Source organism: Tachysurus vachellii, chromosome 4 (genome assembly GCF_030014155.1).
Source record: "Tachysurus vachellii isolate PV-2020 chromosome 4, HZAU_Pvac_v1, whole genome shotgun sequence".
NCBI classification, from domain to species: Eukaryota; Metazoa; Chordata; class Actinopteri; order Siluriformes; family Bagridae; genus Tachysurus; species Tachysurus vachellii.
This window is the reverse complement of record NC_083463.1, coordinates 16,457,848-16,474,634: the sequence shown is the minus strand read 5'-3', so window position 1 is coordinate 16,474,634 and position 16,787 is coordinate 16,457,848. Positions and strand designations below refer to the sequence as shown.

General features: G+C 38.5%; 1 protein-coding gene across 1 annotated transcript in view; it reads left to right on the top strand.

Moving 5' to 3' along the window:
- Positions 1-16,787, top strand: part of LOC132844522 (copine-9-like) — a 79,826-nt gene that overhangs the window by 25,867 nt on the left and 37,172 nt on the right. Inside the window, exons 5-6 of the mRNA XM_060868037.1 lie at positions 1,402-1,441; positions 2,848-2,924. Of these exons, the coding sequence (XP_060724020.1) occupies positions 1,402-1,441; positions 2,848-2,924 (117 nt within the window). The remainder of the gene's footprint in view (positions 1-1,401; positions 1,442-2,847; positions 2,925-16,787) is intronic.

The following is a 16,787-nucleotide window of genomic DNA, read 5'->3' as shown; positions in this document are numbered from 1 at the left end:
GTAGCTGCAATAACAGGTCAGAAAGGAAGTGAGTCAGTCACATCTTTTAAAAAATATGAAGCATGCTGAGAGTACATCGGGTCCAATAATGGCCACTGCACTGACAAAGAGATGAGAGACGTTTAGAAAAATGGTTTTCTTATCATTTTGATTAAAGAAATTGTATGAAGAACCATTACTATTGCCATAAATAAATCCAAAAAAAGAAGCAATATATGATGTAATATTATCTCATGCTTTTGTAGCAGTGCTTTAAATTGGAATGGAGAAACACGGCTTGTCACATGCTGTAACTTATTTAAAGTGATTATTCTCCCGTGTGCAACAGGACATTTTAATGGAAGCGTTTTGTCAAGGTTGGTGCACTCATCTCTGCTATATTTTCGCACGTTGTATGTAAAGGTGCACCACTAAATTTCTCAGAGTGAGTTTAGTGTTCCTGTGCAATAAAATTTCATTCCACAGCGCTTACGGGCCTGCACACTGTGCTGTAATTTCATTTTGATACAGGCACACATCAGGAGAGCTCTCATTGGCTGAATAGATGTGTTTTTAAGGTGATTGAAAAGATTGAAAAGATTAAAAAAAGGAAGGAGGTGGAGAAACAGTAAAAGGAACGAGAAGGAAATAAAGGAGTGAATGAAAAGTGTAGATGGCAGTGTAGATGGTGTGGTATTGCAGGAATGACACTTTAGTAAGAGTTCACCATCTTGAAATTCGAGGGATAAAAGTCAAAAGAAAGGTTGAATATTCATGCTTCTTTTGCATACCAGCGAATGAACAAGTGAACTTCTCCTTGCCCATTAAACATGCTACTCCCATTCCTTTACAATCCCTTCAGAGTTCAGAAAGTGAGGTGGCGTACCACGTAGCCATCAATCATGGACCTTGGGGACCTGGAGCTGTCACACTACTCACTGCATCTCAGCCAAGTGGAGCTTTCACATGTCCATCAGCATAGCCAGGCCACAGAGACAGAAACACATACAGAAAGAGAGGATGAATTTTAACGCAGGGAAATATCCCTGTCTCAGAGAAGCGTCTTTTTCCCAAATTGGATTAAGGGTTTGCAGACATGTTTATGTTCACCGAATCAGAACAGTTAAGTAAATGTAGTAAAAGAGTGAAAGACCTTAAGCAAAAATACTGAGAAAAAAACATGAGAAATCAAGGAAAGACGATTCACACAGAATATTAAGACGATATTTAACAGAAATGTAACAGAATTAAGCCAAAATTGAAGTATTGCAGCTTTATATATATATATATATATATATATATATATATATATATATATATATATATATATATATATATATATACATGAATATTATTTTTTATAGTTATCTTCATGACTATATTCCTCCTTCATTCCATTTTATGATGTCTCCTATTTTCCAGGTACAATGTGGACACAAGAAGTTCAAACATCTCAAAGCATGTAAGCTCATTTCTTCTTTCTTTGTTATTTAGCTTTGCTTTAATTATTATCCGTCTAATTTGAGGGTAGCAAAAACAACAATGTTTAAACATTGTTCTATCTGACAGCTGACCTGCTTGTGACATATTTATTTGACATCCTTCTCTCTCTTGATCTTCTTTTTTTGCCTTTTCGTGGATGAGCAGAAAGTGAGTAGTCCTACAAAAACAGCTACACTGGTGTATGAGCTTAATCAAAGAAATGGTACAGAAATAACATGGCACTCTTGGGATTTCTATTTCCAAACATAGCGTTAATTAGCTTAAGAAATTCATTAAAGCTCTCATCTGAAATGTGGAGAACTCAGCCAAGTAAATATGAAAAGGGCTGAAATTATTAGTGTGTGGGGCATAAGTGTTGAAAACTGTGTTAAAATAACTTTCATGAATAATTAACTAATATAGATAATCCTGCTCCATTAGAGCAGAAATCCAACCTTTTACACACCTATTCCTGTACAGGTGCAATTTTATAAACCCCACAGGCGTTAATAGAACGCTGTTTTGTAATGTTTACACAGTGCTTCATTAATGCTTACTGCAATGTGTACATGCAGGAGATGAATCTGCATATATAACTGCGACTGTGCTGTTATCGAAAATTATTCAACGTCTTCTAAATCAGATTTAAGAATTCTTTGACTCATCTTACAAAATATGGATGACTGAAAAGATTTACTGATATGCAGAGGAAAGTATATAGCAGATTTAATGCAATACATCTAGAAAGTGACAACATACACCATTGGGAGAATGGTTCATTATTTGACTTGCTGAAATACAGTTTATACAGTAAACAGTTTATTATGATGCAATTCTCTGTGTTCCATCATTGCCATCATTTCCATTTTTAGCCTTTTCTCTGTCTTCATATACAGTATTATGCAAGTCTTATAGAACCCTAATATTTTAATCCAAATTGGCTGTAGATTTTTTCTTTTATGTCTTTTATATTATAGTAAAAAAAACTGACAATTTTAGATTTTAAAACATTTTCAACAAAAATTAAAATGTTAAAAATACATTTTCACATAATGCACTACTGTTCAGACAAAAAAAAAACAACATAATAATGTCTCTCAGGGATTATCTGCAGAAATAAATGCTAGTCTCCAGAAGATAGATCTCTGGCACAGAAAAATGTAACAGTTAATTTCCTTAAAAATAAAAACTGCACAAAGTGTACATGACAATACTAATGCACTTTTAGAAAGCAAAGGGTTGTCACAACAAATACTGACTTTGTTTAGTTTATTACTGTTTACTTCTCTTGATGGGAGTTTTTTTTGTAGAAGACATTTGAACAGTACTGTATAGTCCATCAGTAAAAGTGCTGTACACCCAGTTAATATGTGCCTCTGGTTTTAGGATTTCCTCGGCCAGACATTTTGCACACTTGGAGAGATTATTGGCTCCGCAGGCAGCCGCATGGAGAGAACACTATCGTGAGTCTAGTCTTTTTGATTTATTATGTTCATTAACCCTGAATTAGAAAGACACATGATAAAACTTATTCTCAGAATGGCCATAATTTGGTTAAGTCTCTGTGGATCAGCAGTTATTCAGTGAGTCAGTTTTACATTCGTTTTAAAACAATTTGGGACTTTTATGTCTCACAACAGTTAAGTTTCTCTTCTACTTTATTTATTCTCAACTAGTTTGCACAAACACACGACGTGCCCTTTAGGTATGGATTTATATATGAAATACTGCAGCATTTATACATGTACATCACATATTTATCTGGGGAGATATTTTCATCATGTGACCCTTGATCTCTGATCCTGAATATTGGACTTGTGTTTTCCAGATTTGATTAGGTTGGGGTTTCACATAAGCTTAATGACGGTGACATGGTGTATGTCAGGCACAGAGTAATTGTTCTTTGTGTATGCATAATGAAAGTCTATAATATTCCTCTTAATCTTCTTTCATCTTGCTGGGAACGGACCTTCAGTGCTGCACACTGTATCTGAGTCGGTTACGTTAGTTAAATCTTGCATGAAACTTCTTTTATTTAATGGTAGTAGCACAGATTAGATGTTCCTCACTAAAACAAGAATACTGATAGAGGGACATTGTCTGTACACACGACTCTTGGAGTACTAGATAGAGACTTCAATAAAGATGGCAAAGTGAAATATGTTCAAATGTTAGAAATGCAGTTTATTTCTCTTCACACTCTCTTTAATGATGACACCACTAGTGTCCCCTCTAATTCAAGTTACAATATAATATTAACCTGTGCATAACACTGTAATTGTTGCAAATTTAAGACCATACTGACTGTGTGTGACTGGATCAGATCCCAAAGAGATCAACTTGTTGTCATTTAGCTGTAGGTCAGCACACCAGAGACCAAACAACGCTGACCCTTCTCCATGCACTGTGCAGTTAATAAGCAGTTTCCTCATTACACATATTGCAGGTGGACTTCATTAATATTAATTCAGAGGGATTTAATTTAGTAGTGAACTTTTCAGAGTTTTTAGCAACAGTTCCTGGGTACTAATAAGGTTTTTGCATTTGCTTATTAATACTGAAACATGCTTTATAGGTTGTATTTAATACTTTGCTTTTCCTGAGGTTTGCTGATTAGTGTTAATAATTTTAATTATTAAGAGTCAATAATATTAATTATTCTAGGAATATCCTATTCCAGAACTACATACACTAGTCCTCAGATCTTTGCAAAATGATCACACCCTCATTATTACGACTATGTATCAGCTGTTTCATATTATCATCTCATTCTTTTCATTATTAATTGTATTTTTCACTCTTGATAACATCACTTAGATAAGATGCCAGATTGGAAGTCTTTGAAAACAGATATAAAAAGCCATCTATTGTTTATGTACTGTATGGATGTGACAACTGAGAACCAACAATGCATGGTGACAAAGCTAGTCAGGTGTACTGAACCAGTTGTCCAACTGCAGCTATGGTGGATAGATTATATTATGTTATATTATTATATAACAACAGAGACAGCTCTGTTTTTATTGTCGTCTGTTTTCTATTAACACCTGTTGCAATTTCATATAGCATTGACTTGATAAATGTTTGTGTGTGTAAAACATGCAGAAAATATGCAAGCTGACTTAGTATTAACAGGGTCTCCAGAGGATTTCTACCTTTATGAATATACACTTCTACTTTCATTCAATCAGTACCAGTAATGTGATTTACCAAGGCTGAAGTTCTGTTCAGTAATAGCAATTGTATGCAGAATATTAATAGTAAAATTAAATAATACTGGATTTAGAAATGTCTGTTTTTGACAGGTGAGAATTTACAGCATGTACAAAGTTTAACTAATCAGATGGTTTATTAAGTTTCATATTAGAAACTTTCAATACTCATAAGCCAAAAGCATTTAAATACAAACTGTGGAAAGATATAAGCACGTATTCGTCAGTTTTGGGCTTAAATTGTATTTTGAATAATATATTTATACATAACTTACATTTTCACATTATACTTAAGATTATACATATAATTTAAAATAATTTAAGTAGCCACTTAAATTGCATTACATTTTATTTGTTTTATTTATTTTGTTTCAGCGCTGATTATTAGAGGGAAAGTCTCTCTCTCTCTCTCTCTCTCTCTCTCACTCTCTCTCTCTCTCTCTCTCTCTCTCTCTCTCTCTCTCTCTCTCTCTCTCTCTCTACTTCTCTTATAAGCACTCAAAAATACATGAAATACTCCCCTGACTTGATGGGCATGTTTCTATGGTAACTAAGAATATTCCAATTTCTGGTGTAGTTTAAGTCGAGTGAATTTTTTTGTCATCCTTTTTATGAATTCTCTTCTTTTTTTTCTTATGTTGCTTTATCTTTACAACAGACCAGAGAAAAAGTGCATAGTACAGCTATATTAGTGTTAAGCTGTATTACTAGTGTTAGTCACTATCACTCTCACACTCACACAGAGACACTGATGTACTACTTATGCACTCAGGTCTCTGAAGAGTACATGATTATGTACAGTTGAACAAAATGCCATCTGTGACTATTTTATGCCTGTTTTGAATTATCATTCTGTTTCTCATGCTCACTTTCTGCCTCTTTTAGTCTAATTTAAATCTGAATTCTCATCAAAATACAAATGTTTTTTTATTGGACAATGCAAGTGTTTACCAACACCCAAACACACACACACACACACACTCACCCAAACACACACAAACACACACACAAACACACACATACAAAAATTTCCCAAACACACACACACACAAACACACACATACAGAAATGTACCCAAACACACACACACAAACACACACTAACTCCTAATGGCTGTCTTGTGCATATCTCATTTCAGCCCTGCTGATTTTTTTCATCGTGTCTTCTAATGGAGAACATGACTTTATTTAATTGTATGTACATGAATTGTAGCCATGTTTGTTCATGTACAGTGTATTTGTCTGAATTTGAAATGAAATACACTATATGGCCAAAAGTAGTGAAGTGGTAGCTCAGTGTTTAAGGCATTGGACTAGTCTTCAGAAGGCTGTGAGTTTGATTCCCAGGACCACTAAGCTGCCACTGCTGGGCCCTTGAGCAAGGCCCTTAACCCTCAATTGCTCAGCTGTATAAATGTAAGTGGCTCTGGTTAAGGGTGTCTGCCAAATGCCGTAAATGTAAAAGTATGTGGACGCCTGAAGACCCAAATGTGCTTGTTGATCCCACATCCTTCATGGGAATGCTTTTGGATTGTGGCTATTGAGAGCATGGCTCATTCAGTCGTTATTGTGGCATTGGCATAGCATGGCATTTGGAATTCCTGTTCATCCCAAAATCCTTCAGTTCAATTGAGGTCAAGTCTCAAAGAAGGCCACAAAAGTTTGTCAACACAAACTTCGGAAAGTCATGTTTTTGCATGCAGCATCATTCTATACAATTGTGTGCTTTGTTTCAACAATTTGGGAAAAAAGCTGTGATGGCCAGGTGTCCACATACGCTTGATCATATAGTGTAGTACATCTAAATGTAATAGTATATCTAAATTTATTGATGTCAGAATTCTGATACACCATATTTGTTTTCTTTACAGTAATATAAAGCAGATTCAGTGTTACTTATACAGTATACACTTATTACACAGATATATACACTGCTCAGTATTATGTGATTTTTTTTTATATACTGTATATCATATACATGTTTAAGTGTTCCCCAATACAGACTGTAAATAGGAATGATTGAACCCGATAGGTCTATGCTACTGAGACCAAACAGAGATCGCAAAATCTAGATTTGACAGATTCAGGTCCACCCTGACCGCAGCAGCAGCAATTACACTATTCATATTTGATTCAACACACTTATGATGCACACACATGCACATGTGTGGACACGCACACACACACAGACACACACACAGACACACAGACACACACACACACACACACGTGCACGCACGCACACACACACACACACAGACACACGCACGCACGCACACACACACACGCACGCACACACACGCACGCACACACACACACACACACACACACACACACACACACACACACACTGTCCTACACATCACATTCTTTTTCATTATTTAACAGGTAGCAGCCTCTGACCTACATAAAATGAAAGCATTTTTTTAAAACTTTAATTTATTTTCATCTCCTCTTCCAGTTTAATGACATCAGCATAAAGAACATCTCTCTCTCTCTCTCTCTCTCTCTCTCTCTCTCTTTCATTCTCTCTTTCTCCTACCTAGAGTAGAAGATTAGAAATTCACAGTGTGTTTGCATGAAAATCTAGTTGCACCTGCTTTAACTGAAACAGTCCTGATGCAGGAGATGGAGATGAAGGATGTTTTTGGAGCACCTCTCTACTTATAGAGTAGCATTCTTTTCCAAACAGCAAACACTATTCCTATCTTACATTAACCTTAATGATACTGAACCAAATATTACTGATCTAATTTGTGCAATTTGTGTTTTTATATTTTTATCTCAGTCAAAGTTGTTCAATCCCAGTTCTAAACAACAGCATGGTTTGTTTGTGCCCTAAATGTGCTCAGAGTGTTGTGTCTCATAGGCAAGTCGTAAGGAATTCTAAGATGACTGATGAAATATTAAAAAGCCATATGTAGCCATGCTTGATGTGTCTCTGTGGAGTTTGACTGATACTGTAGTAACTGGCATAGTGTCAGATGTTTGATCTAACTCCAAAGTCAGAGAGGGAACGAGAGCGGGAAAGACTTTACACCACACACTAACTCTGTTTAAACTTGTTCCTTGTTTCATCATATAATGTTCTTTCTTTCATTATGATTAGACCACTAAATGAACCAGATCAGAGTTTCTGCTGTTTAAAGTTTAAATATGCTGCGATTAAAACATTTTATTTGTTGTCAGCTGTTGCTGGAATAATCTGAAAATAGCAGTTTGTTAGTTAATGTGGAGACTTTCTATATATTTTCCTTTCAGTTTATGCAGTTTTTCTTTTTGTATCTCTGTCTTATTTCAGGATATTCTTGTGCGTTGCCATGGTGAGAGAGAGAGAGAGAGAGAGAGAGAGAGAGAGAGAGAGAGCGAGAGAGAGAGAGTGTGTGTGTGTTTGTGTGTGATTTCATTTAGAATTGTTTTCATATGTATGTTGCGATTCTGCTTTATGAGCTTTACCATGTTTAGATGACTAATACAAGAAAGAAAAAAGGATTAACTAATTTCATGCTGGGAAACTTTTTCAAAGTAGCCACTGATATCACTGAACTGTGCAGCATCATCTTTTTAATGTGGACATTTTTCAACACTGAAGCATTTTGGGACCGTTTGCAAATGTTATGGGATACATGGCAAAGAACCACTGATTACATATGATATGTAATTATATAATACATAATTATCACTCTTAGCACAAATGCACACACTGTCCCCTCTTTAATTAGTTTGAACTCTAAATTACACCAATGTATTCATAGTAATTTAATTCAGACCATAGATGATTGTAGCATATTGCTGAATGAATTAAGTTAAATTACAACTGCTATTTATAAAAGGACCTGTCTAAGCTGAGACACAGTCGTATTGATATGTACGAGCCAGAACCACCAGTTAAATTAGATATTTAGAGGTAATAACCCTCTGAACCTCTGATTCATTCACACACACAAACACACACACACACAAACACACACACAAAATAAATAAAAGTTCTTTTTTTTTTTTTTCCATTTTCTCCTCATGCTTCTCACCTGCCTATTCCACCCCACTGTTTAGCTGTCTCCTACCCCACAACAGCTAACATCCAGGGAGGTGAAGGCTAACATCTGGTACCTCTGAAACATGTAAAACTTGCCAACTCTTTCTATTTAATCTGCTGCTTATGCTGCCTCACAAGGCAGTGCAACAGCCTCTGAGGAAAGCGCTCTCTGCCATCTACTACATACATAAGCTTACTGATGTATGCCTATGACTGGTCAGAGTTGCTGTGATTGACAGGGGAGAGGGATGGGCATTTCAAAGCAATTCAAAAATTTAAAGTTCCCGCTTGTTCTGAATTATCTTATCACCTCCTTTTAATATCACTTTCCTATTCCCTCCAATGACTTGAGCTGAACCATCAACAAACAATTCAAAATCAGCATTATTTAGTGGAGTCTCTGTAATAGCATTTGAAGATGAGTGTGTAAGCATATCAGGACACCCTAGGTCGGAGGTCGATGATCGACTTTGTTTCATCTGACCTCCGGCCGTATGTCTTGGACACTCGGGTAAAGAAAGGGGCGGAGCTGTCAACTGATCACCACCTGGTGGTGAGTTGGATCCGATGGCCGGGGAGGAAGTTGGACAGACTTGGCAGACCCAAACGTACTGTGAGGGTCCGCTGGGAACGTTTGGCAGAGTCTCCGGTCAGAAAGATCTTCAACTCCCACCTCCGGCAGAGCTTCAACCAGATCCCGAGGGAGGTTGGAGACATTGAGTCTGAGTGGACCATGTTCTCCACCTCCATTGTCGACGCGGCCGCGCGGAGCTGTGGCTGTAAGGTCTCCGGTGCCTGTCGTGGCGGCAATCCCCGAACCCGTTGGTGGACACCGGAAGTAAGGGATGCCGTCAAGCTGAAGAAGGAGTCCTATCGAGTTTGGTTGGCTCGGGGGACTCCGGAGGCAGCTAATAGGTACCGGAGGGCCAAGCGAGCTTCAGCCCGGGTGGTTGCAGAGGCAAAAACTTGGGTCTGGGAGGAGTTCGGTGAGGCCATGGAGAAGGACTATCGGTTGGCCTCGAAGAAATTCTGGCAAACCGTCCGGTGCCTCAGGAGGGGGAAGCAGTGCCCTGCTCACACTGTTTACAGTGGGAGTGGGAATCTGCTGACTTCGACTGGGGACATTCTTGGATGGTGGAAGGAGTACTTCGAGGATCTCCTCAACCCCACCGACATGTCTTCCACTGAGGAAGCAGAGGCAGAGGGCTCAGTTGAGGACTCATCGATCCCCCAAGCTGAGGTCACTGAGGTGGTTGAGAAGCTCCTCAGTGGCAAGGCACCGGGGGTGGATGAGATCCGCCCTGAGTACCTCAAGTCTCTGGATGTTGTGGGGCTGTCTTGGTTGACACGCCTCTGCAACATTGCGTAGCGGCTGGGGACAGTGCCTCTGGACTGGCAGACTGGGGTGGTGGTCCCTCTGTTTAAGAAGGGGGACCGGAGGGTGTGTTCCAACTACAGGGGGATCACACTCCTCAGCCTCCCCTGAAAAGTCTATGCCAGGGTACTGGAGAGGAGAATTCGGCCGATAGTCGAACCTCGGATTCAGGAGGAACAATGCGGGTTTCGTCCCGGTCGTGGAACACTGGACCATCTCTATACCCTCACCAGGTTGCTGGAGGGTTCATGGGAGTTTGCCCAACCAGTCCACATGTGCTTTGTGGATCTGGAGAAGGCATTCGACTGTGTCCCTCGTGGTGATCTGTGGGGGGTGCTCTGGGAGTATGGGGTCCGGGGCCCTCTGCTAAGGGCTGTCCGGTCCCTATATGACCGGAGCAAGAGTTTGGTTCGCATTGCCGGCAGTAAGTCAGACTTGTTCCCGGTGCATGTTGGACTCCGGCAGGGCTGCCCTTTGTCACTGGTCCTGTTCATTATTTATATGGACAGGATTTCTAGGCGCAGTCGGGGGCCGGATGGAGTCCGGTTTGGGGACCACGGGATTTCGTTTCTGCTTTTTGCAGATGATGTTGTCCTGTTGGCTTCTTCAAATCAGGACCTTCCTGGGACGGTTTGCAGCTGAGTGTGAAGCGGCGGGGATGAGAATCAGCACCTCCAAGTCCGAGGCCATGGTTCTCAGCCGGAAAAGGGTGGCTTGTCCCCTTCAGGTTGGTGGAAAGCTCCTGCCTCAAGTGGAGGAGTTTAAGTATCTTGGGGTCTTGTTCACGAGTGAGGGAAAGATGGAGCGGGAGATCGACAGGCGGATCAGTGTATCTTCTGCAGTGATGCGGTTGATATACCGGTCTGTTGTGGTGAAGAAAGAACTGAGCCGCAAGGCGAAGCTCTCTATTTACCAGTCGATCTACGTTCCTACCCTCACCTATGGTCATGAGCTTTGGGTCATGACCGAAAGGACAAGATCCCGGATACAGGCGGCCGAAATGAGTTTCCTCCGCAGGGTGGCTGGGCGCTCCCTTAGAGATAGGGTGAGGAGCTCGGTCACTTGGGAGGAGCTCAGAGTAGAGCCGCTGCTCCTCCACATCGAGAGGAGTCAGCTGAGGTGGCTCGGGCATCTGTTCCAGATCCCTCCTGGACACCTCCCTGGGGAGGTGTTCCGGGCATGTCCAACCGGGAGGAGGCCCTGGGGAAGACCTAGGACACGCTGGAGGGACTATGTCTCTCGGCTGGCCTGGGAGAGCTGGATGAAGTGTCTGGGGAGAGGGAAGTCTGAGTGTCCCTGCTCAGACTGCTGCCCCCGCGACCCGGCCCCGGATAAGCGGTAGAAGGTGGATGGATGGATGGATGTGTAAGCATAACACAATCATGAGTCATTTTTTCATCCTCTAAAAGAACATCAGTCATTGCAGACATCACACAAGAGGATGGGTTAGTGACAGGGGCATGGTCCAAAACCACGTTTAGGGCTGTGAGAGTAGTTAACCAATTTTAGCAAAAACTAGATTATTATCATATGGCAGTTTCAAGTGAGCATAATATTTAGTTATATAGCCTAACTTTTTTCACTATTAAGTAATTTTCCGATGGCATTGTTAACCTGACATGTTAGCTTGTGATAGCTAGCTATGTTTATTCGCCATTACTGAAGATTGAATTGAAGTGACTGACGTGTTAAATTGTATAAAAGTTCAATCTTCATCTTCAGTATTTCAGCAGAATTCAGTCATTTAAATAAATATTTCATTTGACATAAATTCAGTGAATATCACTATTCTGGCAGAAGCATATCAACATATCAGACTTTCTCTGTATGTCATGTTCTGCAACAACATATTTTAACCAAGCTACCCTCTACCACTATGCTATTTATTTTTGTATTAAATCTACAATAAATTCTACAAAGACTATCAGGCTGTACCACGTTGCCAGATGTATTTTCAAAATGTGGATTGTTTTTACCCTGTACAATGAGAATATAGAGAGCTTCCACATTATGAAAATTGCCTCTTTGCTTTACAGCTTTACAGCAGTGTATGCTGATATTCAGTGTATAGAAGGTGCTGCAGATAAATTGCCTGCGAACGCTTTCTTCTGTGAATCTGGACTGAACATTAGCACAGTTATGAAGAGTATGCAGTGTAGGGAAGATACTTGAATGACTGTCTTCATTTCACCCCTGTATATCCTTCAAAGCTGGAGTAAATTTTCTCTATGCTTTTGTCTAGGACTAATAAAGCTGCTGTTCAAATAAAGTCATACTGATACAGTCAAGAACAACTAAATTCTCAAAATATTTTTTGTTTTCACATTGAAATTGGTATATAGAGCTTAGATTTTAGTACTGCACTTTATTGTTTGGTACAAAGAAGATGGATGTCTGGATTTTTTGTTTAAAAATTTGTAAAAAAAAAAAAAAAAAATTCCTTTTTTAATAAAACTTCTTACCGTTCTTTTTATATCCAGGTATTTTTCATCAGAGCAAAGATATAGCAAATACTTTAAAAGAGTTTTGTTGAAGCAATTTTCTGTTGGATTACTTAAGCTTTTAGATTTGCTATTTCCAAGGTAGCTTTTTTAAACATTTATTTAAATATGACTATTTTGATCTTGGATTGGAGAAGATGACATCTGGAGCAGACACCATCTGCTCATTCTCCATGAGGTGCAAAGCACAAGTACATTTTTTTTAAAGGTTTTTTTTTAAAATTGCTATTTTAACATTTTATGTCATTGTTGAGTGATTACCACATACAATATTCCAACATTTTGTTAAAGACTTTATGATGGGACAGACCTGAGTTTGTACGCTTTTTGTACAGAGAAACTAAATACTTGACTGTGGTGTCACACATATGTTACAGATCATGCAGATAGAGATTAGGTTGAAAAATCACTTGAGTATTCTCTTACAAAACAATGGGCTTATTGTGATTCTAGTCAGGAACTGCTTATGACCTAAAGCATGCTACCTGTGAAATACAGTAGCATTGGGTGTGTGTAGCAGCAGCACTTCTGGCTCTCCTCTAACTTGCTCCTCTACTGAACAGGACACAGTGGTCTGCTCTGTTGTAATGCTTTGCAATAAATTAATGCCAGTTAATTGAAAAACAAACAAACAAACAAAAAAAAACAATGGTCCATTCTGTAATTGTTATATGTATTGTGCATTTTGTAAAAAAAAAATCTCTTTTTGTAATTTCTCTCTTTTTGGTGGTGGCACAATCAAAATTAAACACCTGGGTTTAGACAACAATAATTTATTAGTATGGTGGACAGAAGGATTCTTGCAGAACAGAGGCCAGGTCACAACATGATTCTGGCAGAGGAAAATGTTTCCTGACTCACTCCTCCAAAACACCTTATAATTTAGTTTGTCATGGGTAGGCTATTGGAGATGTTTAACTTCACTTTCATGTTCGTCATACCACTCTGTCACCAGTCTTGCTGTGTGTATTAATGCATCATCCTGATACACCGCACCAACTTCAGGGTACAATGTTTGAGCCATTGGGTGCACACAGTCCACCAGAATGATTCGATAGTAATTGGCAGTTACACGAGGGGGCCTAGGGAATGCCATGATATTGCAGGCCAAACCATCACTGATCCACCCCTGTGCTTCACACTGGGTATGCATCAGTCCTGGTGGTGAACTTCTTTGAGGCTTCATCAAATCGGATGTGGAATAAACAGTGAATATGGCAATTGAATATAAAAAATATAAAAACTTGTTTTGTGCATTATGTTTAGCTATATCCTATGAAAAAGCTCAATGTATTTATTCAGTCATTACTCTTTTGATGTTGACATTAATTAATGAACTTTTTTCCTTCAAAAAATTCAAATTCAACACAAGCATGCAGGAAAGAAATCTATTTATTTAGCATTCATATAAATAACAGACAATACCCCAACCTTGCCTCAACTTTACATTTAAGTATGCATTTTTATTTTGTATTTTATATATATATATATATATATATATATATATATATATATATATATATATATTATTAAAAATGCTTTTTAATATTCTTTTTAAGTAATTAAGTAGAATGATTATTTTTTAAAAATTTGTTGTAGCATTGAGGAGGCATGGTGTTTGTTGTATTTTATTTATTTAACAACAAGTCAGTTGTGCAGTTACGGTATGTAATTACTTTACTGTTTCCAGGTTTAATAAAGTGTAGCTTTACAGTATATTATTCATGTGTTGATTCAACATAGTAACACTAGTTCTGTCACTACACCACTAGAAAGGCCACTAGAATTATTTGTTGTTGTCAACATTTTCTGCTCATGTTCTGGTATTCATTTAGTCTTCTCTTCGTTTTTTTTCTCTATTGGTCACCAACAGAGAGAGAGAGTTCAGCTAGCAAAGAGGAACCTGTTTGACAGGCACATTGAGCATGAATTTCCCACTGTGAGGTGTTTGATCTTTGTCCAAATAGATAATTAGCTTGAAAAGCCTTCACTTGCCACCCACAGATGTCCTCCATTTTTGTGTTCACACACACACGTGCGCGCACACACACACACATACACTATGGCGCACATATTTTGCGAGAAGTTTCTGCACCACAAATTTGTAATAAAGACTTATTGAAATTACATAGACATAATCAGTCAGATCTCAGCCATAGGTTTTGACTTATGCTGGACAGCTGCAAATGTGGTATATTCATGAGAAAGTATTTTTCAAAATCAAAGTTGTTTTTATTGAATTAACACTTGACCACTGACAGGTCAGATTAGAACCTGATATGATTAAATGAAGCAGCACTACCAACATGTTGGATGTTTGTTGCTAATCATCAACCAATCCAAATAATACCCAGAAAGGAACTTCTTGTGGGGTTTGTAAAAGCTTCTTTGGATAGTGGTGTTTTTAGGTTTTTAAAAGTGTTGTACCTGGAATTGAATTGATTTCACTATTTTGCATGGACAATGGGGAATTAAGCTTTAACACAGACACACACACACACACACACACACACACACACACACACACACACACACACACACACACATATACACAAAAACTGTACATGATGGCAGCACTGCACTATATCCTGTTGTGAATTCATCATTCAGGCTGGTACTAATTTTATCTCTTGCTGTATTTTAGGTTTATCATGGAGAAACACAAGCTATCACCATTCTGCTGAATTCCAGTGTTAAATTATTTCTTTACTAAATAGGAATTTTGTCAAATTTGGATACAAAGATTTAAACAGATGCATAGTGTAGGGCACCAATGCTGCCACAACACTATCAAGCATTTTTTTTAAACAACAGGGAAACATCACTGAAGTGTCTGTGATATTATATTTAACTATTTACAATTAACTGTAGCTCACAAACATTTAGGAAAATGTGTCAAGCCTTGGGCTAATTTGTGGATGGAAAATGGGAATTTTGTTGCTCCTCTACTTTCTTGCATCTGCCTTGGAATTTGTGTTGTATTATCTGTAAAGGCTTAATGTTAGTTTGACAGTTTTTGTACATTTAGTTCTAAGATCACATCAGCCTTTTTACCAAAAACATCTATTCATAATACTGTGAATTACTGGTCATAAACTTAACAGAAATTCAGAAGGTACAGTAAGACAGATTGGCAAACAAAGCAAGATGACTGGACTAGATTTAAAATGGAAGACAATCCAACATTCAAACCAAACAAACAGGAAAAAGCATAGGTCACAAATGCAGTCAATGTCAAGGCAAAACTTGTTTTAAAATGTTCTGTAAAAGAACTGAAGTATATAAGCTGTAGGTACATAAGGAAGTAATAAAGGACTATAAATCTCTTTTAGTTTGGATACAATTAATAACTGTGACCAATCAGCTCCTTTTTGCTGTTTTTAGGAGTTGAAAAGAAAGAATTGTGGGTAGTTGGTCATTATCAACATAGTGTCAGGTTGCTGCTGGAATTTTGAAAAATCCCAGTGCCATTGCTAGGTAGGAACAGCGAAAGCCTACTAGACGAAAATATCCGAGCAAAAGCAATTCTGTGGTCAGAAGCTGACATTGAGGAAGGGCTACAGACGATGAACACAAACTGAGCATGGACAATGTGGGCTGTAGTGTCTAACTGCACACCTACAAGGTGGACTAACAAGGAAGAAGTGTCTAATAAAGTGACCAGTAAGTGTACACAGTCTTTAAAACCCACTGTATGCCTGCTGTACCTAATGTAAGAATGTAACACCCACATACATTTCAGTGTCTCTGCTGTGTTGAGAATCATCCAACCCTCAAATAATATCTGGTCATCACTCTTGATCCTATGGCATTTTCCATTGAGGGAGAGGTAGAGAAAGTTTGAGAGGCTGTTCATAGAGGCTGTTCAAAGCATGCTAGTAAGGCTACAGATGCATGGTCAAGTTAATTCAGTTAATGTTCACATCAGACATCTGCATGGGGAAAATGTGATCTCAGAGACTTTGACTGTGGTTTGCCTTGTGTGCTAGTCATTTTTGACAGTTTTGAGCTATCTCTGCTAACTACTCTTGGTAACAATGAACAATGAACAACCATGGTAACAATGAACCTTGAGGAAGATGGCCTCCAACAGCACAAGACCATATACTGTTCCACTCCTGTAAGGCCACAGTAGTTCACAACTGGATAGTTGAAGATGTCACCTAACCTGATGAAGCTCTGCTTCCTATGAACATCTAGATG